At 45.1% G+C, this 21,476-nt stretch overlaps 1 protein-coding gene across 1 annotated transcript in view; it reads left to right on the top strand.

Annotated features, from left to right (window-relative positions):
• The window catches only part of LOC147101038 (phosphatidylinositol 5-phosphate 4-kinase type-2 beta-like), a 148,273-nt gene that overhangs the window by 102,095 nt on the left and 24,702 nt on the right, over window positions 1–21,476 (top strand). Inside the window, exons 5-7 of the mRNA XM_085966207.1 lie at window positions 400–552; window positions 2,169–2,315; window positions 11,403–11,441. Of these exons, the coding sequence (XP_085822333.1) occupies window positions 400–552; window positions 2,169–2,315; window positions 11,403–11,441 (339 nt within the window). The remainder of the gene's footprint in view (window positions 1–399; window positions 553–2,168; window positions 2,316–11,402; window positions 11,442–21,476) is intronic.

Here is a 21,476-nt window from a genome sequence, read left to right as displayed (position 1 = left end):
GTGCATTTTTTTTAAGGGATTGGGAACCAATTATTATTGATTAACCTTCTTCAAACCTAACTGTGTTGCATAGAATTACATAGAATGTACAGCACAGAAACAGGCCATTCGTCCCAACTGGTCCATTACTGGTGTTTATGCTCCACACGAGCTTCCTCCCAGCCTACGTCATCTAACCCCTATCAGCCCAACCTTCAATTCCTTTCTCCCTCATGTGTTTATCCAGCTTCCTCGTAAATGTATCTATACTATTCGCCTCAACTACTCGTTGTGGCAGCGAGTTCCACATTCTAACCACTCTCTGGGTAAAGAAGTTACAGTAGGCAACGCAAATCCATGTGCCATTGTTCGAAAAGGTTATTCCTGCGACGTGTACTCAAAATCTGTTCTTTCTTTCAGAACTCAGTGACACGGAGCGCCCCCTTAAACAGTGATGCGCAGAATCGAATGGGAGCCCGGTTCCTCACCACGTACGACAAGAGATTCGTCATTAAAATGATATCTAGTGAAGACGTAGCAGAGATGCACAATATTTTAAAAAAATACCATCAGGTACATTTGGATGCAGGCAAAGTTTGGTTTGATTAAGGGCTGTGACAAAGGTTGGGATCTGGAGCTTTCAAAGCAGTAAGCCTGCAGTATGCTAAAACTGGACAGGAGATTTGGCGAGGTGAAGGGATCACGGTTTGAGCTCTGATGTTTTATTTGTTGATGAAAATTCATTGAACATAAGAAACAGGAGCAGGAGTAGACCATACGGCCCCTCGAACCTGCTCCACCATTCAATAAGATCATGGCTGATCTTTGACCTCAACCCAACACTCAGTGGGCAGCACCTTCACCTCTGAGTCAGAAGGTTGTGGGTTCAAATCCCACTCCACAGACTTGAGCACAAAACCCTAGGCTGACTCTCCCGTGCAGTACTGAGGGAGTGCTGCACTGTCAGAGGTGCTGTCTTTCAGATGAGATGTTAAACCGAGGCCCCGTCTGCCCTCTCGGGTGGATGTAAAAGATCTTATGGCACTATTTCGAAGAAGAACAGGGGAGTTCTCACCGGTGTCCTGCCCAATGTGTATCCCTCAATCAAATCTGGTCATTATCACATTGCTGTTTGTGGGAGCGTTTCCTACATTGCAACAGTGACTACAGTTCAAAAAGTACTTCATTGGCTGTAAAGCGCTTTGGGACATCCGGTGGTCGTGAAAGGCGCTATATAAATGCAAGTCTTTCTTTATTTTTCTCGCCCGATCCCCATATTCTTCGATTCCCTTAGTGCCCCAAATCTATCGATCTTTCACATCTTAAGATGCAGCAGTAAGTTGAGGGAAGGACTTCTATTTTTTGTGTCTGGTTTACACTTGGTCAACCACTTAAAACTGGTTCGAAGCTGGGCAGGGCGTAACCTTGAACTAAAGCTTGAAGTCTTTGGCTGCCACCTTGATCAGCAGCAAGAAAAGAATGATTGTCTGCTGGGATTAAGGTGCTCAAACTTGCAATGGGCACAGAAGTTAAATCCAGGCCAGTGGAAGTGGGTCAGAATGGAGAGTCATGAAGCCAATGTTTAATCGCGAGAATTGTATTTAGTCACAGACTTGCTGTCCAGAGAAAATATGACCTGAAGGTAATATCCCAGACAGAAACATGTCGGCTGCACCAGGATTTAATAAGTCTTAAGAAGTACAGCACTTTTTGCATCAGAATGTTAAAAATGAGCAGCAGATGGGAGCTCCACCAATGGTCTAGTATGTAACTGTACTACTCGGTGTTGCACTGGGACATACCGACCGCACGGTCCGTGGTTCGTTTCCTGGTCTACGCTGAGTTAATTGGAGGCTGCAGATAGGCTCAGTGCCCCTGGACTAAGGAGGGGGAGAAAATGGAGCAGGTTTCTTGCTGCGGATTCTGTGATGTCTGCTGGAAAATTTCCACGTTTGATATCAAGTGAGAGTGGGATGGGGCTCATCTGCCATTGTCCTCCTTGGTTGAACAACCTTTTGACGCTCGCTATCCATCATGTGAAAATAGGCAGCACCTGTGGAGCCATACCCCAGCGAGAGTCCATGCCTTCTGGAGAGAAGTAGAGAAAATAGCAACTGGTTATTAATATAATGACAACTATTTGACTTTGCTCTTGTTTGTTAATGTATTTTTCTTTTTTCTTTTTCTAGTATATTGTGGAATGTCATGGCAACACGCTTCTTCCCCAGTTCCTGGGCATGTACCGGTTAACAGTGGATGGAGTGGAGACTTACATGACCGTAACGAGAAATGTATTTAGCCACAGACTTATTGTCCACAGGAAATACGACCTGAAGGTAATATCCCAGACAGAAACTTGTCGCCTGCTCCAGAATTTCTCTGCATGTGCCTCTTTAAAAGCCAAACAACCAAGCAAGTTAGACCAGTGGAATTTTATATCATTTCTGTTTTAGAAAGGGGACCATAATCTGCAAAAAAAAAAAAAAAAAAATTATTTACACAGCTCTCCATACATAAAGGTAGCTTCGCGTAGAAAAGGTATCCAATGAACAGGGAGGAAAAACAGGAAAAGGTTCTATGGGGAGATTGAAGGCACAATCAAAGGGTGATTTTTTTTTGCGACGCTTTTGAAGGCAGTGAGCGGGGTAACAACATAGTGGTGCAGGGAGAATTTCCTAAGGGAAGGGGCATTACATAGGATATACAGCACAGAAACAGGCCATTCGGCCCAACCAGTCCATGCCGGTGTTTATGCTCCACTCGAGCCTCCTCCCGTCTTTTCTCATCTAACTCTATCAGCGTAACCCTCTATTCCCTTCTCCCTCATATGCTTGTCCAGCCTCCCTTTAAATGCATCTATACTATTCGCTTCAACCACTCCCTGTGGTAGCGAGTTCCACATTCTCACCACTCTCTGGGTAAAGAAGTTTCTTCTGAATTCCCCATTTGATTTCTTGGTGACTGTCTTATATTGATGGCCTCTAGTTACGCTCTTCCCCACAAGTGGAAACTGAACAAAGTTTGCCTCTGATGGTGGGAGAGGAGAAGGTGGGAGAGGAGAAGGTGGGAAACGAACCGTAATCCAGCGTCAAAAGGGTGAAAGGTACAAGCAAGGGCATATGGCAAGGAAAGATCATTCATGTCGGACATAATAAGGCCATAGAGGTATTTAAAATTGAGGACCTGGATCTTGAAGTCAATTTGCTGGGACACAGGAGGCTAATAAAGCTTTGGTAAGGATGGAGGTGACGAGCATGTGATTGTTGATGCATCTGTGGAGTGTTCCTCGTGGAGGGGCAGGGGCTGGTGCACTTTTCAGTATAAAATGCTTTAAAGTTTTTACCACCACCCACAAGGTTAGCTGTCTCCCCCTTCGATGTATTCTCCTTCCTTTTATAGAGCAGGTGATGAGTCCTATACAACCCTCAGTACCTTGCCCAGTGAACTGCATGCTTGCACTGCGGCAAAATGACTCCTGTTAGTTTTTTTTTACTATCAGTGAGTAAAACATTTAAAATTTAGTTGAGTTCCACAATGGCTCAGCGTGCCATGAGCCGTACAGAGAGGGACGATCTCTGTTTCAATCCCTAGTGCGTGGTGTTGCGCTGACTGACCTCAACTAAGATGGCAAAAGGGGTGTTACCTTTGGCCTTGTGCTCCTGAGCTATGGAGGGGAATAAATCAGTCAGGGTCCCTGCTCCTGATCTCTCTCCAGTGACACACGCTTGAAGTTCACCTGTATGAAGATCAGTTGGGACGGGCATCGGGCTCGCCTGTGATGCTCACGGTAGTGGAACAGCTCACTGATGCGCACTGACTAGGCTCACCCATGAACAATAGCCATTTGGACAAGGTACTATACCCCAGTAAGGAGTCATAAACACTTGAGGTGAGAAAAAAGAATGACTTGCATTTATATAGCGCCTTTCACGATCACCGGACGTCCCAAAGTGCTTTACAGCCAATTAAGTACTTTTTGAAGTGTAGTTACTGTTGTAATGTGGGAAACACAGCAGCCAATTTGCGCACAGCAAGCTTCCACAAACAGCAATGTGATAATGAACCGATAATCAGTTTTAGTGATGTTGATTGAGGGATAAATATTGGCCCCAGAACAACGGGGATAATTCCCCTGCTCTTCTTCGAAATAGTGCCACGGGATCTTTTACGTCCACCTGAGGGAGCAGACGGGGCTTCGTTTTAACATCTCCTCCGAAAGACGGCACCTCCGACAGTGCAGCGCTCCCTCAGCACTGCACTGGGAGTGTCGGCCTAGATTTTTGTGCTCAAGTCTGTGGAGTGGGACTTGAACCCACAACCGTCTGACTCAGAGGCGAGGGTGAGCCACGGCTGAGGAACAAATTAATTGGGGGATTTTTATATGAGCAAAAATAACACCGAACATTTACCTTAGCTACTGAATGTTCAAACTCTAACATGGAGCTGATTCACAGGTCAGTTTGATAACAATAAATGTTCAGAATTTTCAGCTATGAATAGAAACCTATTCTGGTGAGTCAGACGATTCCTCCTTTCCCGCTCCCCACGTGAAATCACTTGGTGGGTGAAGCAGCTGTTTAAATGCTTACTCTTGTTAAATGAACAAGCCATTTGATTATTCTTGATATCTGCTGGCTAAGCCTCCCTGTGATTAAAACCTTTCGGAGCTAGCTTTCCCCACCCACCGTGGCGCAACAAGTATATCAACTGAATAGCTGAGCCATAACCCAGCAAGGTCCAGATTTAATCTCTGGCTTTATTGTTGCTGGTCTCAACCACGCAAGGGCAGGTGGGCACTACATTTACCTTTGCTGCTTTTGGGTGAGGGATGGGGAGATTTCAGCCAGGGTTAGATAAGAATTAGGAGCAGGAGTAGGTCATACGGCCCCTCGAGTCTGCTCCGCCAATCAATAAGATCACGGCTGATCTTCGACCTCAACTCCACTTTCCTGCACTATCCCCATATCCCTAAATTCCCCTGGAGTCCAAAGATCTATCGATCTCAGTCTTGAATATACTCAACGATTTAGCATCCACAGCCCTTTGGGGTAGAGAATTCCAAAGATTCACAACCTTATGAGTGAAGAAATTCTTCCTCATCTCATTCTTAAATGGCCGACTCCTTATCCTGAGACTATGCACCCCCCTCCCCCCTAGTTCTAGACTCATCAGCAAGGGGAAACAGCCTCTCGGCATCTACCCTGTCAATCCCCCTCAGAATTTTGTATGTTTCAATGAGATCACCTCTCATTCTTCTAAACTCCAGAGAGTATAGGCCCAGTCTACTCAATCTCTCCTCATAGGACAACCCTCTCACCCCAGGAATCATTCTAGTGAACCTTGCTTGCCATTCCTGATCGTCTCTGCTGGGACGTATGTGTGTGCGGATGTTGGACGAGGTCAGGATTGGGCTCGGTTGTGACGACTTGCGTGGTCGAATAGCCAGCCCCCACCCCCCGCCCCCTCCCAAGGTCTGGGCTCAACAGTGGATGATGGCTAGCGCCAATGGAACGCTACCCCAGCAAGAGCCAGCAACTTAAGGAATGACGGGAAAAGAGGAGCAAGCTGTAAACGTGTTGTTCTTTAACTATCATGAAAGGCCAGCATAAACTCTCCGTTGCACGCTGATCTACAAATCAACAGGAGGCGTCCAGTTCAGTGCACTGTCAACCATGTTATTTTTGCAAACTGTTGCTCTGGGCAAATGAGACCACAAAGGGGGTGGTGCATAGCGAACGAGTTAGACGTACAGATTCCCCGATCCATCAGTTTGATAACAGGTAGTGTTCAAAGTGACAGCAGTGAATAAAGACTGTTTTTTGGTGAGTCAGATGAACACTTCCGACGACCCCCCACCCCTACCCACGACCACCCCCCCCCCACACCCCCTCCCTGAAATGGCTATGATTACAGGGGAAATGATTGTTTAGTCACTCTGTGAGACAAGCAATCCTACTTCATTCTCAATGTCTGCCTGCCAATCCCCCCCCCCCCCCCCCCCCAACACTCTGATTGAAACTCATCACAACTGTGGGTGGCATACTTGAATGTTGGCCTGTGCTGTGAGTCAGACCTCTGACTGCAGCATTGTGAAAGTGCTACATGAACCATAAAACATAGTTCCTGTAATTTTCAACTGTGTAATTAATTCCTTTTAAACTGTGCTATAAACAGGCTTGGAAAAGGATTAAATGCGGCAAAACTGGATACTTTGCTTTTTTAAAGTTTCTATTGTCAAAGGAAATTTCAAAGTAAACTTTGATGCGGAGGTGGTATTTATCAGCATGACCTACCAAAGAAGAACCTACTAAGTGGGGCCTTAGCGAAAGCCAACTGATTATTGGTAATCTTAAAGGCACAGTGCCCATTAATAATTTAAAGCTACAATGCTTCGCAATTATGATTTTATGTGCAACTGTCCCTACAAATTTATAAAATTTGAGGTGTATAAAATTTTGATCGGGTGAATAGGGAAAGTCTCTTCCTCTGGTTGGGGAGTCGGTGACCAGGGGTCATTAATTTAAAATTGTTGCTACGAGAATGAGGAGAGAAGTTAGGAGAAATGTCTTTATACAGAGGATTGTAGGCATATGGAGTGGTTGAGGCAGGGGCAGTGGCATCTTTTACAGCAGTATTGCATAGATATTTGAAACGGAGGAAAATACAAGGGCTATGGTGAGAAAGCAGGGCAGCGGGATTAGTTTTGGATTGCTCTGGCAAAAAGCCAGCACAGATACAATGGGCCGAACGGTCGTCTTCCGTCTGTAAATAGATAGGTGGCATTGTAGGCAGTGTAGATGAAAGCATAAAAAGGATATTGGTAGAATAAGTGAATGGGCAAATGGATTTCAATGTAGGCAAATGTGAGGTCATCCACTTTGGGCCTAAAAAGGATAGAACAGGGTACTTTCTAAATGGTGAAAAGTTAAAAACAGTGGAGGTCCAGAGAGACTTGGGGGTCCAGTTACATAGATCATTAAAATGTCATGAACAAGTACAGAAAATAATCAAAAAGGCTAATGGAATGCTGGCCTTTATATCCAGAGGACTAGAATACAAGGGGGTAGAAGTTATGCTGCAGCTGTACAAAACCCTGGTTAGACCACACCTGGAGCACTGTGAGCAGTTCTGGGCACCACACCTTAGGAAGGATATATTCACCTTGGAAGGAGAGCAGCATAGGTTTACCAGAATGATACCTGGACTTCAAGGGTTAAGTTACGAGGAGAGATTACACAAATTAGGGTTGTATTCCCTAGAATTTAGAAGGTTAAGGGGTGATCTGATCCAAGTTTTCAGGATATTAAGGGGAACAGATAGGGTAGATAGAGAGAAACTATTTCCACTGGTTGGGGATTCTAGGACTAAGGGGCATCGTCTAAAAATTAGAGCCAGACCTTTTAGGAGTGAAATTAGGAAACACTTCTACACACAAAGGGTTTGGAACACTCTTCCGCAAACTGCAATTAATGCTAGATCAATTATTAATTTTAAATTGGAGATTGATAGCTTTTTGTTAACCAAAGGTATTAAGGGATATGGGGCAAAGGCAGGTATATGGAGTTAGGTCGCAGATCAGCCAGGATCTGATTGAATGGCGGAACAGGCTTGAGGGGCTGAATGGCCTCCTCCTGCTCCTATGTTCCCCGTCTACAGGCCTTCACTCAGGATGGTTCAAGCCAATTGTGAGGCTCGGCTCCCCACGTATGCCTTGCAGAAGCTGCTGGCCTCAACAGATTCACAGACCCACAGTTTGGTGAGTGTACACTGCCATTGTTCTCTTTGAATATAGAATCATTAGAAATTTATGGCACAGAAGGAGGACATTCGGCCCATCGCTTCTGTGCCAGCCTAAAAAGAGCTCTCCAGCCTAATCCCACTTTCCAGCTCCTGGTCCGTAGCCTTGTAGGTTACAGCACTTCAAGTGCATATCCAAGTACTTTTTAAATGTGATGAGGGTTTCTGCCTCTACCACCCTTTCAGGCAGTGAGTTCCAGACCCCCACCACCCTCTGGGTGAAAAAAGTTCTCCTCAACTCCCCTCTAATCCTTCTACCAATTATTTTAAATCTCTGCCCCCTGGTTATTGACCTCTCTGCTAAGGGGAATATCCTTCCATTTACACTATGGGCTGCAGACAATGGAGGAATAAATACATTTGGCTGCATTCTAGTAATGTAAAAATGCCCTTAAACTCTCCCAGGTGTCGTCTGTTGCAAAAAGTATTCCAGTTTCCGGAACCAAAGTTAATCTCGGGAACACGTGATTGTACGCGCGCACTTACGATCTTTGCTCTGTGCCCCCCCGAGTTCTGGCTCTCGTTCCCAGGAAGCTGTGCATGAAGGAAGGAGCTGACGACAGCACTGTGTTAACGCACTGTCCTCATCTCTGGAACATGGCTGTGAATCCAGCCAGACTGATGGGGTGTAGGTCAGGCCTCGCTTTCTCCTGATTTGTAATGATTCTGTATGAAATGAGTGGGGGGATGTTTCACCCCAGTTCCGAGGTCCATACCACAAAACTCTTCGTAAAAGATTGCATTAACTGTGCAATCTCACTTGGTTAGACCACGGTGGGATATGAAGCTATCACACTGGTGTAAAGACAGAAAGACTTGCATTTATATGGCACCTGTCACGACCTTGGGACATCCCAAAACGTTTTACAGCCAATGAAGTACCTTTGAAGTGTAGTCACTGTTGTAATGTAGGAAACGCAGCAGCCAATTTGCGCACAGCAAGCTCCCACAAACAGCAATGTGATAATGACCAGATAATCTGTTTTTAGTGATATTGGTTGAGGGATAAATATTGGCCCCAGGACACCAGGGAGAACTCCCCTGCGGATATGTTTTTGAAAGTGGGGTTAATGCACATTATTGGGACAAGTCGAGGGTGCTTTACTCTGATCTGACGCATGCTATTCCTAGTACTGTACTGACATCCCTCATGTTGATTAGCAGATGAATGCAATTGAGTGGTATTTTAAGTGTAAATGGACATACTGTGCTGCTAAAATTAAATTTTACACGTATTGGCTGGAATATCTTTGAATATTGTAATAGCCACAGAGAAAATGTTTGCTAACCTATAGGCTTCTTTGGCTCCTTAATAATATTAATAAAAATATAATCACCAGACTATTGCTGAATTATAACATCTGTTCACCATAGATATGTTTTTAATTCAGTTATTAAATGAATCAAATGCTGGGAGTAAGTCAACTAATTATGGAACAGAGTGAGTAATTTAATTATTTAATGAAGTGAATAATTAATTATTAAATGCAGAGTATAAGTTAACTTAATTTAGGGAAATTTAAGTACATTCTACTAAAAATGAATGCTTCTATTATATAAATAAAAATTGCAAATCCACTGACTGCCCCAAAGTCTCTGTGAGTGAACGCACTGCCCAATGTGGTACTGAGCCATGCAAACCAATTGGGCCCAGATTTAAATTCTGAACTGTGCTGAATTACGAGATGTAAGCTCTGAGAGTATAGAATCATAGAGTAGTGCAGCACAGAAGGAGGCCATTCGGCACATCGAGTCTGCTCCGGCTCTTTCGAAGAGCAATCCAGTTAGCCCCGCTCTTTCCCCATATCCCTGCAATTGTTTCTCCTTCAAGTATTTATCCAATTCACTTTTGAAAGCTGCTATTGGATCTGCTTCCACCGCCCTATCAGACATTGCATTCCAAATCCTACCCACTCGTTGCTTAAAAACGTTTTTCCTCGTGTCTCCTCTGGTTCTTTGTAGTTGGGACACTACTTTTGCCCTCAGCGCCCCCGATTAGGGAGGGGGGGAAAACATCATCCAAGAGTGTTCCTGCTCCTGCTTGCTATCCAGTGATCCCTCCTGCAAAGGGCGCATGTGGGTGTTGGGGTAAGGACAAGATCAGACTTGGCTTTGATGCCCAAATAACAGTCATCAATACAACAGCAACAACTTGCATTTATATAGCTCCTTTAACGTAGTAAAACATCCCACAGTGCTTTACAGGAGCGTTATCAAACAGAGTTTGACACTGTGCCACATAAGGAGATATTGGGACAAGTGACCAAAAGCGTGGTCAAAGAGGTAGGTTTTAAGGAGTGTCTTAAAGGAGGAGAGAGAGAGAAGCAGAGAGGTTTAGGGAGGGAATTCCAGAGTTTAGGGCCCAGGCAGCTGAAGGCACGGCCGCCAATGATGGAGCGATTAAAATATAGGATGCGCAAGAGGCCAGAGTTGGAGGAGCACCGAGATGTTGGAGGGTTGTAGGATTGGAGAAGCTTACAGAGCTGGGGAGGGGCAAGGCCATGGAGGAATTTGAGGACAAGGATCAGACTTTTAAAATCAATGCAGATTGCATCTGCGGAAATTCAGCACTTTAGCTGTTTTACTCCTGATAAGTGAAGGCGGGAAAGTGGAGTTGAGGTCGTTGATCAGCCATGATCTTATTGAATGGCGGAGCAGGCTTGAGGGGCCGTGTGGCCCACTCCTGCTCCTATTTCTTATGTTCTTATAATGTAGATTGTACGTTGTAATGATGTTGGAGGTCAATTGAAATTTTCAAGACTGAGATCGATAGATTTTTGTTAAGTAAGGGTATTGAGGGATATGGAAGAAAGGTGGGTAAATGGAGTTGAGATACAGATCAGCCATCATCTAATTGAATGATAGACCAGGCTTGAGGGGCTGAATGGCCCACTCCTGTTCCTATGTACAACCTGTACTGTATACACCAGCGTGCTCCATCATTTCAGTTATTTCAACAATTTGCTGAATTACACCCAAATTGCATGTATTAACTGTGTGGAGCTCTTCGCTTTTGCAGACTTATGTTGGAGCTAAAAAACATGTTAGAAATTGCTCAACAGAGAACTTCGCACCTCTGAGAAGCAGATACAATTGGTGGGGGGAAATACTGTTGATAAGCTGAACTGCCATTGACTGCAGCCCTAATTTAACGTCTGCTAAAATTTCCTATAGATATCCTGTACTGCCATGCTATAGAATGCTTACCGTCCATACCACAGCTGTATTTCTAACTGTTTCCTACCTTGTCCAATAAAGGACACTTTGCCACAGTATGGCAGGATGTGGTGTTGCGCTTATAATTGTCCACATAAGCAAGTTCTGATCTCCCATGTGCTCTCAGGGAGCAGATGATTAGCATTCCTCACTACAGGGAAGGAAGGAAAGTAGGAGGATGAATCCTTCCATTCCACATTCGTGCAGCTCAGTACCCCCTCCCCCCCCCCCCCCCCCCCCCGGGAAAGTGGACCGAAGCGTGGGATTTGCAAGGGTTTGGTAATAGGTTTATTGCCATCCTCCTTGGTTTGGGCGTGACGTGCGGTCAAGGGAGACCTGAGGAGAGTAAAATTTTAAAATATCTGGTTTAAAAGACAATGGTAATATTTTCCTCTTGTTTACTTCCTTAGGGTTCAACGGTATCAAGGGAAGCCAGTGGAAAGGAAAAGGTATGATGATCTATGTATATGAAATGCATAATCATTCCCTCAGCTTCCCTTGTGTAACACAACAGCACCCTTGCTTTATATGCATCATAGCAGCATTGGTTTTATCTTAGAAGTACGACAGACACATATTCACAAGCAGTCAACTTGAAAGTTTTTTTTCATCCACAAGAGCCAGGAATGCGCAGTTAACAGTGCAATGTTTTATTTGTTATCTATTAGGGATGGGCAATAAATGCTGGCCTTGCCAGCGACGCCCACATCCATAAATGATTTTTTTTTTGATTGTTACCGTCGAAAGAAAACTTCTTTATTTTTTGTAATAAAAAAAAGCATGACGGTTTATTAAATCATTCTGTATTTATGGAATTGACAGGAACAATGGGCCTCTCAGTGATGAGGCTTGAGGATGTTTACTGCCATTGGCCTTTGTTTGTTTGTTGTGATAGCGGCATAGCCTGTGGCGGAACAGAAGGCTACTTCAATCCCTGTAAGATATTACTAATGCCGACTGTGAAAACAACAGAATTGGCTGCAAGGTTGCTGCAGCAAAGCTCCAATGCACTGAGCCTCACAGCAGTGGGCTCAGAGCTGTACCAGTTGGTTCTCTGAAATAACAATAGAAAATGCTGGAAAAACTCAGCAGGCCAGGCAACATCCGTGGAGAGAGAAACAGAGTTAACGTTTCGGGTCGAAACCCTTCGTCAGGACTGAAAAAGCACAGAAAATGAAACAGATTAAAAGGCCAGTTTGGGGGCTGGGAAATGGGGGTGAAAGAACAAAAGAGAAGTGAAGAGACATTAAGAGGACTAGTGGAGAGACAAAAGACGGCTCTAGATTAGGTGTGAAATGCACTGGCAGAATGAGAGACAGCTGCCATGTGGGAGAGAAAAAAAAAGGGGGAAGGGCCAAAACAAAGGTGTGGATAAAAAATATATAAAAATGTAATAGGGGCCGAGGTTATGATCTGAAATTGTTGAACTCGATATTGAGTCCGGAAGGCTGTAAAGTGCCTAATCGGAAGATGAGGCGCTGTTCCTCGAACTTGGTTCTCTGATGACTTACTGGTATCGCTCTCCTGAGAAGGTGCCCACAGGGAAGAACACACACTGGTGCTGCTTGTGTGCACCTCCTAGAGACTAGGCGTAGAAGCCTGGCAGCAGTATCCTGCCCGCCAGTAGTGTGCGGCCAGGAGAAACCAGATGTGGTGAAAGAAAAATCTTATTTAAAATTAATAAAAGGGAATAGATGTACAATAAAACCTCTTCAGATAATTAATGCAATAGCTCAAGTTGTTACTAGACCTCATCTGGCTAAATGTAAACCTACCTGAAATATTCCCTTCACAATACCTGTCCCCAGAGTGGATTGGGCAATACATCGAAAGATCATGAGTGCATGGTTTTCCAGAAGGTTTAATCTCTGAAGGTAATGTTAGCAGCTGTGTGTGTAATTATATAATTTATCTATGCTGTTCCTTCAAAGACATTGCTGCGTTAGAGCACTTGTTCTAACTGTAAACCATTAATTGCTGATAATGTACAAAAGCGCTTAAAGAAGAGGAAAAAGTCTGATCCATTAAGCCCCCCTCCTTCCATGTACCTTGCATGTACAAACTTCCTTGTCATGGACTACAACCAATGTTCCCGGCCACGCAGCAACCTGCACAGGCCGCTCACCGGCCTTTCCATCGTGAATACCGCGCGTGCGCAAAGATGGACCGCACATTAAAAGAAACGGGCCGCGCAGAACAAAGCGCAACTTACAGTGACCATTAACTACAACCCGCCCATTATTCAATTCAATTCAATTCAATTCAATTTTATTTGTCATATATGCAGCAGAAGTGTGTACTGCACATTAAATTAAATCTCATGAGGGAAACATGTTGCAACAAATCTCTTTGCACCTCTGACGGGAAAATTGAGCAAAATCCTGAAAGATCTTTCTTGCCTTGCCTCCTGCATTATCCACGCTTGATTGGCTACTCCCTTGGCATGGCATTCCTGTGGTCCCAGCAGCTCGGGATCCATCATGTCCCATAGAGCATTTGATCACTTCAATCTGACCGTATAACCTTTGATCCCATTTCTAACCAGATATTTCTCCAGCTTTTTGTTTTGTTTCAAAGCCGCTGGGACTCTGCTGGTGGAAGACTCTGTAATGTACCTTTCTTTCTCGTCTTATTCTTGTAATCTGTCATTTCTAAAATAATACTCCACATTCAAACATCTTGCACATTGAATTGCTTTTTATTTGACGTGCAGTGAACATTGTTGTGCAGCCATTCTGTGTCAGTAACGTCTCAGTCGTGAGATGAATGGTTGTTAAGTCTGATTTTTAGCTGGTATTGGTTGGACGTGTTTTATCCATCAATCATCTGCTGTACACTGCAGGCAAGCTCACTGCAGCGATAGGGTAGACCCAGAATGCAAACACTGTACTGATGATTGGAGTAATACACTATGTGTTATACAGTGTAGTAGGTATTAGAGAACAAGGCATTCGATCTTTCAGAAGATATTAACAGGCAATTGCAGCTACATTCTTACAGTTAATGCTGGTTTCCAGGCCTCTGTGCTGGAAGAGAGTAGTTGGAATGTGGAACTTACAGTACATGGAGTGGTTGAGGTGAATAGCATAGATGCTTTTAAGAGGAAGCTGGATAAGTACACGTTGGAGAAAGGAATAAAAGGGTATGCTGATGGGGTGAGATAAAGTAGGGTGGGAGGAGGCTCGTGTGGAGCATAAACACCGGCATGGACCTGTCGGGCCGAATGGCCTGTTTCTATGTAATTGCTATCTTAAAAACAACGGACCAACGCTATTATGTGGCAACTGAATCTGACTCAAAAAGTGAAAGATGAAATTACAATGAAGCTGTAAAGTTAGGCCTCACCCAGTGTAGCACTAAGCCATATAATAGAACTGTGCAGCACAGAAGGAGGCCATTCGGCCCATCGAGTCTGCGCCGGCTCTTTTGAAGAGCAATCCACCATCTACACGGCACAAGTCAGGAGTGTGATGGAATACGCTCCACTTGCCTGGATGAGTGCAGCTCCAACAACACTCAAGAAGCTCGACACCTTTCAGGACAAAGCAGCCCGCTTGATCGGCACTCCATCCACCACCTTAAACATTCACTCCCTCCACCACCGGCGTACCGTGGCTGCAGTGTGTACCATCTACAAGATGCACTGCAGCAACTCGCCAAGGCCTTCTTCGACAGCACCTCCCAAACCCGCGACCTCTTCCACCTAGAAGGACAAGGGCAGCAGGTGCACGGGAACACCACCACCTCCAAGTTCTCCTCCAAGTCACACACCATCCTGACTTAGAATTATATCGCTGATCCTTCATCGTCGCTGGGTCAAAATCCTGGAACTCCCTCCCTAACGGCACTGTGGGAGTACCATCACCACACGGACTGCAGCAGTTCAAGAAGGCGGCTCACCACCACCTTCTCGAGGGCAACTAGGGATGGGCAATAAATGCTGGCATTGCCAGCGATGCCCTAATCCCATAACCGAATAAAAAAAAGTCCCACTCCTCCGCTCTTTCCCCATATCCCTGCAATTTTTCCTCCTTCAAGTATTTATGAAATTCCCTTTTGAAGGCTACTATTGAATCTGTATCCACCACCCTACCAGGCAGCGCATTCCAAATCCTAACCACTCGTTGTGTAAAAAATTTTTTCCTCATGTCGCCTCTGGTTCTTTTGCCAATCACCTTAAATCTGTGCCCTCTGGTTATCGACCCTTCAGTCACTGGAAACAGTTTCTCTTTATTTATTTACTCTATCTAAACCCTTCATGATTTTAAACACCTCTGTCAAATCTCCTCTTTGTCTTCTCTGCTCTAAAGAGAACAACCCCAGCTTTGGCCCGACTGGTCCATGCCAGTGTTTATGCCCCACACAAGCCTCCACCCATCCCTCTGCATCTAACCCTCTCATCAAATCCTTCTATTCCTTTCTCCCTCATGTTCTTATCTAGATTCCCTTTAGATTAGAAGCTCCCAGATTCGATGCCTTGTGTGTGCTAACATGGTCGTTAGGCATGTGATCTCAATGGCGTATACATGTGAACTTTAACCTTTTTGTGCGTTAGTTGGTAATCTGGTAAGACGAAAAGCAGAGTGTGCAAGTAATTGGTGGTAGATGTTTGTTAAGTAAATACACACGCGAAGTAAGTTGACCTATATTGTGTGTACCGCGTTTTCTACTAAAACTAGCGCATGTCGCTAAGATCGTGTCGCCCTATGCACACCTCTGGCTAGTCAGCAATTTCTAGTGGACGACACTGCCCTAATGGATGCACACCCTGCTGACACTGGCTGTAAAGGCTTGCAGATGAAAAGTCGTCACTTGTGCAGGGTACTACAGGGCTGTCCGTGCCCGTGACACTATATGCAATTATAAGTCAGCAGCTTCAACAGGATAAAATGTGTAAACTGATAGGCAAGGGCACGGTCAATGAAACATTGTTCCCTCTGTGCTGTAAGTACAGACGATATCTAAATCACAAACAACTGAATAAGCTTCCCGTTGAAAATCTTTTTATAACGTGGGACAAAGCTTCTATTTTGAGATTTTTGTAAGAAATAAAACACAATACAAGGGATCATTCAGTGCAGAGGGTGCGGTTATTTTTCTGTAACATCGAAATGATGCTAATGATAGCCACGGTCATGACACTCCCTGACCAAATATGCCAGAAACGTTGTGGCGTGTCCCACGTTTTACCTTTCGGAAAATGACATGTCCTGGATCAGTAGGAGGAGAGGAATCACTGTGTGCAAAAGGTATGTGCTTTAAGTGTCAGCCGTGGCTCAGTGGGCAGATTGAGACGGAGGGTCAGAAACCAGGGAGGAGGCAGCATCCTCGCCTCGGAGTCAGAAGGTTGTGGGTTCAAGTCCCACTCCAGGGACTTGAGCACAAAATTCTAGGCTGACACTCCCAGTGCGGTGCTGAGGGAGTGCTGCACTGTCGGAGGTGCCGTCTTTCAGTTGAGACAGTAAACCGAGGCCCCGCCTGCTCTCTCAGGAGGACATAAAAGATCCCATGGCACTATTTTGAAGAGAGCAGGGGATAACTCAGGGGTCCTGGGGCCAATATTTATCCCTAAACCAACATCACAAAAACATTATCTGGTCATTATCACATTGCTGTTTGTGGGAGCTTGCTGTGCACAAATTTGTTGCCACGTTTCCTACATTGCAAAAAGTACTACACTTCATTAAAAAAAAAAGTACTTAATTGTCTGTAAATTTGGGATGTCCGGTGGTCGTGAAAGGCGCTATATAAATGCAAGTCTTTCTTTCTTTAAGTGCCCGTTTCCAAATGCCGAACTTTCCTGAACAGTCTGAGAGACACACTTTACTCTTGGACGTTTGAGTACCAACCTCGGATCCACATTTACAACATGATTTTGAAGTTACACACAAAAATTACTGTTCCAAATATCTATATTCTGTTTCCTCTTTGGGGAATCTATTGGTATGTGGCATTATTTGTAGCTGCTATTTTTTTTAAATACATTTTTTATCACATTTTTGTTAGTCAATTCAGATTTACTTTTAACCAAACGAACAAAGAAGGGAGTTTGAGGAAAGAATGTAAAAACTTGGGCTTTCCGGTCGTGAAAGGAGGTGACTAAGAAAGGACTTCAGAAGGAATCATTCTTCAGTCCCACTCTCCTGCGATCACAGAGAGTGGATCAGAGAACTGGGGCTATGTCGTCTCTGGACCCTGAGCTACTTGTGAACATGGTTTCCCAGCTGGTGTCACAGAAAATCAACACTACTGCTAAAGTGGCTAAATGGTATAGAAATAGTAAATATGGAGTACTACTCAATTGCATTAGAAAGGGGCAGCGGGTTGGAAGTGGCAAAAAGCACATCTGGGACTGTTGTCAGGAGTCCTTCACGGCAAGAATTATCAAGTAGAGTATTGGAGACAAAAACACTGAAATCATGGAAGAAATAGCTTGATGCTGTGATTTTTTAAAATTCGTTCCTGGGATATGGGCGTCGCTGCCACAGCCAGCATTTATTGCCCATCCTTAATTGCCCTTGAGAAGGTGGTGGTGAGTCGGCTTCTCGAGGGCAATTCTTGGAACCACTGCAGTCAATCAAGAGGCTCGCTTTGTCTTGGATGGTGTCGAGTTTCTTGAGTGTTGTTGGAGCTGCGCTCATCCAGGCAAGTGGAGAGTATTCCATCACACTCCTGACTTGTGTCTTGTAAATGGTGGAAAGGCTTTGGGGAGTCAGGAAGTGAGACACTCGCCGCAGAATACCCAGCCCCTGACCTGCTCCTGTAGTCACGGTATTTATGAGGCTGGTCCAGTTAAGTTTCTTTTGATAAAGAACCAAAAGGCAGAAAAAGATACGTCTATAAAAAGTTAGTTTACAAGTTTGAGTAACACCAATCTTGTAATGTTAGCCGGTGAATTGGTAGTAAAAGCATTGTACAAACACAGGGGAACTTGAACAAATAAACTTCGTATAAATTCAACTTTTTGAAAGCCTTTCCAAAAGCAGGAATTTAAAAACCATTTTAAGTGCATTTAAGTGTCAGCAAGGAAAATCTAGTGTCAGAGTTGAACAAGAGAATTGGATAAATACTTGAAGGAGAAAAAAATTGCAGGAATATAGGGAAAGAGCCGGGGAGTGGGACTAACTCTTTGAAAGAGCCGGCGCAGACTCAATGGGCCGAATGGCCTCCTTCTGTGCTGCACTATTCACAGAATCACAGAAACCCCACAGTGCAGATAGAGGCCATTTCGGCCCATCGAGCCTGCACCGACACATATCCCACCTGATCCCCGTAACCCCTACACCAACACATATCCCACCCTATCCCCGTAACCCCACGTATTTTAATCCCCCTAACACTAAGGGTCAATTTATCATAGCCAATCAACCTAACCCGCACATCTTTGGACTGTGGTTCTAGAAATCATTCTGATTGCCCGCAGCTCACATACATTCAATGGCAGACACAACGGGTTGACATTCTCTCACCAACACAGAGGAACTTGAACAAACAAACTTATGAAAGGATTTGGGGAGACGGGAGGTGAGACACTCACCGCAGAATACCCAGCCTCTGACCTGCTCTTGTAACCACAGTATTTATGTGGCTGTTCCAGTTAAGTTTCTGGCCAATGGTGACCCTCCAGGATGTTGATGTTGGGGCATTCAGCGATGGTAATGCCGTTGAATGTCAAGGGGCAGTGGTTAGGCACTCTTGGGGACTGTAGATCTTTCATGGGTGAGCTAGGATGGCATGAATGGGCCTCCTCAACCATGATCATCTTATGAATTGGCACAAGAGTAAAGATTTGTAGGTTCTGCGGGGGGAGGGTTGGTGGATCCGCAGATATTTAAAGTGGGTACTCTTTTTGGCAGTCAAGGATGTCAGGCTGGAAAGCCATGTTTCAGGGACTTGGGCACAAAATGTCATTTAATTGGGGAAGAGAAATGGTGTTGACGATGTTATAAGGACAAGTGTGAAATTTCCTCCTTTCCAAATAGAGAAATCCAGTGGTGTGTCACATGATTGCCCCCAGGGTTCACATACCCTAAACAACAACAGCTTATATTTATATAGCTCCTTTAAAGTAATAAAACGTCCCAAGGCGCTGCACAGGAGCATTATATTTTTTTAAATGACACCGAGCCATATAAGGAGATGTTAGACCAGATGACCAAAAGCTTGGTCAAAGAGGTAGGTTTTAAGGAGCATCTTAAAGGAGGAAAGAGAAGTGGAGCAGTCTAGGAAGGGAATTCCAGAGGTTAGGACCTATGCAGCATGACCATCAATGGTGGAGCAATGAAAATCTGGAACATTTAAAAGGCCAGAATAGGCAGAGCGCAGAGATCTAGAGGGATTATAGGACTGGAGGAGATTACAGAGATAGGGAGAGGTGAGGCCATGGAGGGATTTGAAAACAAGGATGAGAATTTTAAAATTGAGGCGTTTCTTAACTGAGAGCCTATGTAGGCCAGTGAGCACAGGGGAGATGGATGAGCAGGACTTGGTGCGAGTTAGGACACGCCTGCTACTTGCTTTTAAACCAAGCTAATGATGAAGAGCAAAATCTGGTAAAAGAAATAAAAACTGGCTGTTTCTACAAGCCAAACTAAAGACACAAACTTAATTAAAATCCCCATATTGTGTATTGGTGCTCGTGTGGAACCTTTTGACTATAACTGTAGGTAGACTAGTCTTTGAGAAACCTCACAGACGGCTCAGTTTATAAGTTACCACCCATTGTGGGTGCGATCCCTGTCCTGTGCTGACTTTGTTGATCTGGCTGCAGGGAAGCCACAGTTGGCTGTAGTGCCCCTGGACTAGGAAGTGGGAGGAATTCAGCCTGATCCAGTGATCTTGCTGGAAGTGTGCATGTGTGGACAGGATCGAGCTTGGCTACGACGTGTCTCATGGACAGGTGGCCCACTGATGCTCACGATCTAAATCTGCACATAAAGCATGGCCAATTGGTCAGGGTACTTGAAATGGCGCCTGTGTAACTGTACCCGGACACGAGTGACCCAGGCTTGTACTGGCATCTCCCACGTGATTGATGTGATACGGAAACAATGGCTGTATGCATTGCAGTCTGCTGTTGAGCAAGTGGCAATACTAATGACCTCTGTAGTGGTGACTTCCATTGCCAAGGCACAGTGGGAGCATGTCTGCTGATATTGAAGCTTTGGGATTCTAACTCCAAGATGCACCATGGCTGCCTGGAGAACACTTACAGTCAAGAATGCCTACATTGTGTTGCTGAAATCAGTGAAGACAGGAATGATGGGCCCACAGTCACTGGAAATTTGGGAAACTTTTCCACCATTTCTAGTCCACGTGATAGCCAATATTTTTCTCATATGAAGATACCCAATAATATGTCACATAACGTGCACATTCCAGATATTGCTCCATGATTGGTGGCCGTGCTTTTAGCTGCCTGGGCCTAAGCTGTGGAATTCCCTCCCTAAATCTCTCCGCCTCTCTACCTCGCTCGTCTCCTTTAAGACGCTGCTTAAAATCTACCTCTTTGACCAAGCTTTTGGTCACCTGTCCTAATATCTCCTTACGTGGCTCAGTGTTAAATATTGTTTGATAATCGCTCCTGTGAAGCGCCCTGGGACCTTTTACGATGTTAAAGGCGCTGTGTAAAAATGCAAGTTGTTGTTGTCACAGAAATCACAGAAACCCCACGGTGCAGATAGAGGCCATTTCGGCCCATCGAGCCTGCACCGACACATAGCCCACCCGATCCCCGTAACCCCTACACCAACACATATCCCACCCTATCCCCGTAACCCCTACACCGACACATATCCCACCCGATCCCCGTAACCCCTACACCGACACATATCCCACCCGATCCCCGTAACCCCTACACCGACACATATCCCACCCTATCCCCGTAACCCCTACACCGACACATATCCCACCCGATCCCCGTAACCCCTACACCGACACATATCCCACCCGATCCCCGTAACCCCTACACCGACACATATCCCACCCGATCCCCGTAACCCCTACACCGACACATATCCCACCCGATCCCCGTAACCCCTACACCGACACATATCCCACCCGATCCCCGTAACCCCTGCACCGACACATATCCCACCCGATCCCCGTAACCCCTACACCAACACATATCCCACCCTATCCCCGTAACCCCACGTATTTAATCCCCCTAACACTAAGGGTCAATTTATCATAGCCAATCAACCTAACCCGCACATCTTTGGACTAGACACGAGATTATTGCAACATCTGTCACACTTCAGATGTCACAGGCTTTAGAATGTGTAGGTAAAGGACTTAAAGCAGTAAAGTAAACTGCCAGACTGTCCTAAAAACCTAACTGGTTCTCTGATGCCTTTCGGAACAGGGGGAAAGCTGCCACACCAACCCAGTCTGGCCTACACATGGGTAGGGTGCTAGCTTGCCTTTACTGAAGAGCATTAAAGAGCCAGCTGGGTTTGGGTTGGCCTAAGCCCGACTAGGTGGTT

The sequence above is a fragment of the Somniosus microcephalus genome, chromosome 24, assembly GCF_052327205.1.
Source record: "Somniosus microcephalus isolate GS21.2 chromosome 24, FLI_Smic_1.0, whole genome shotgun sequence".
NCBI lineage: Eukaryota > Metazoa > Chordata > Chondrichthyes > Squaliformes > Somniosidae > Somniosus > Somniosus microcephalus.
Note: the sequence above shows the minus strand (reverse complement) of the source record. Positions and strands in the feature narration are given on the sequence as shown.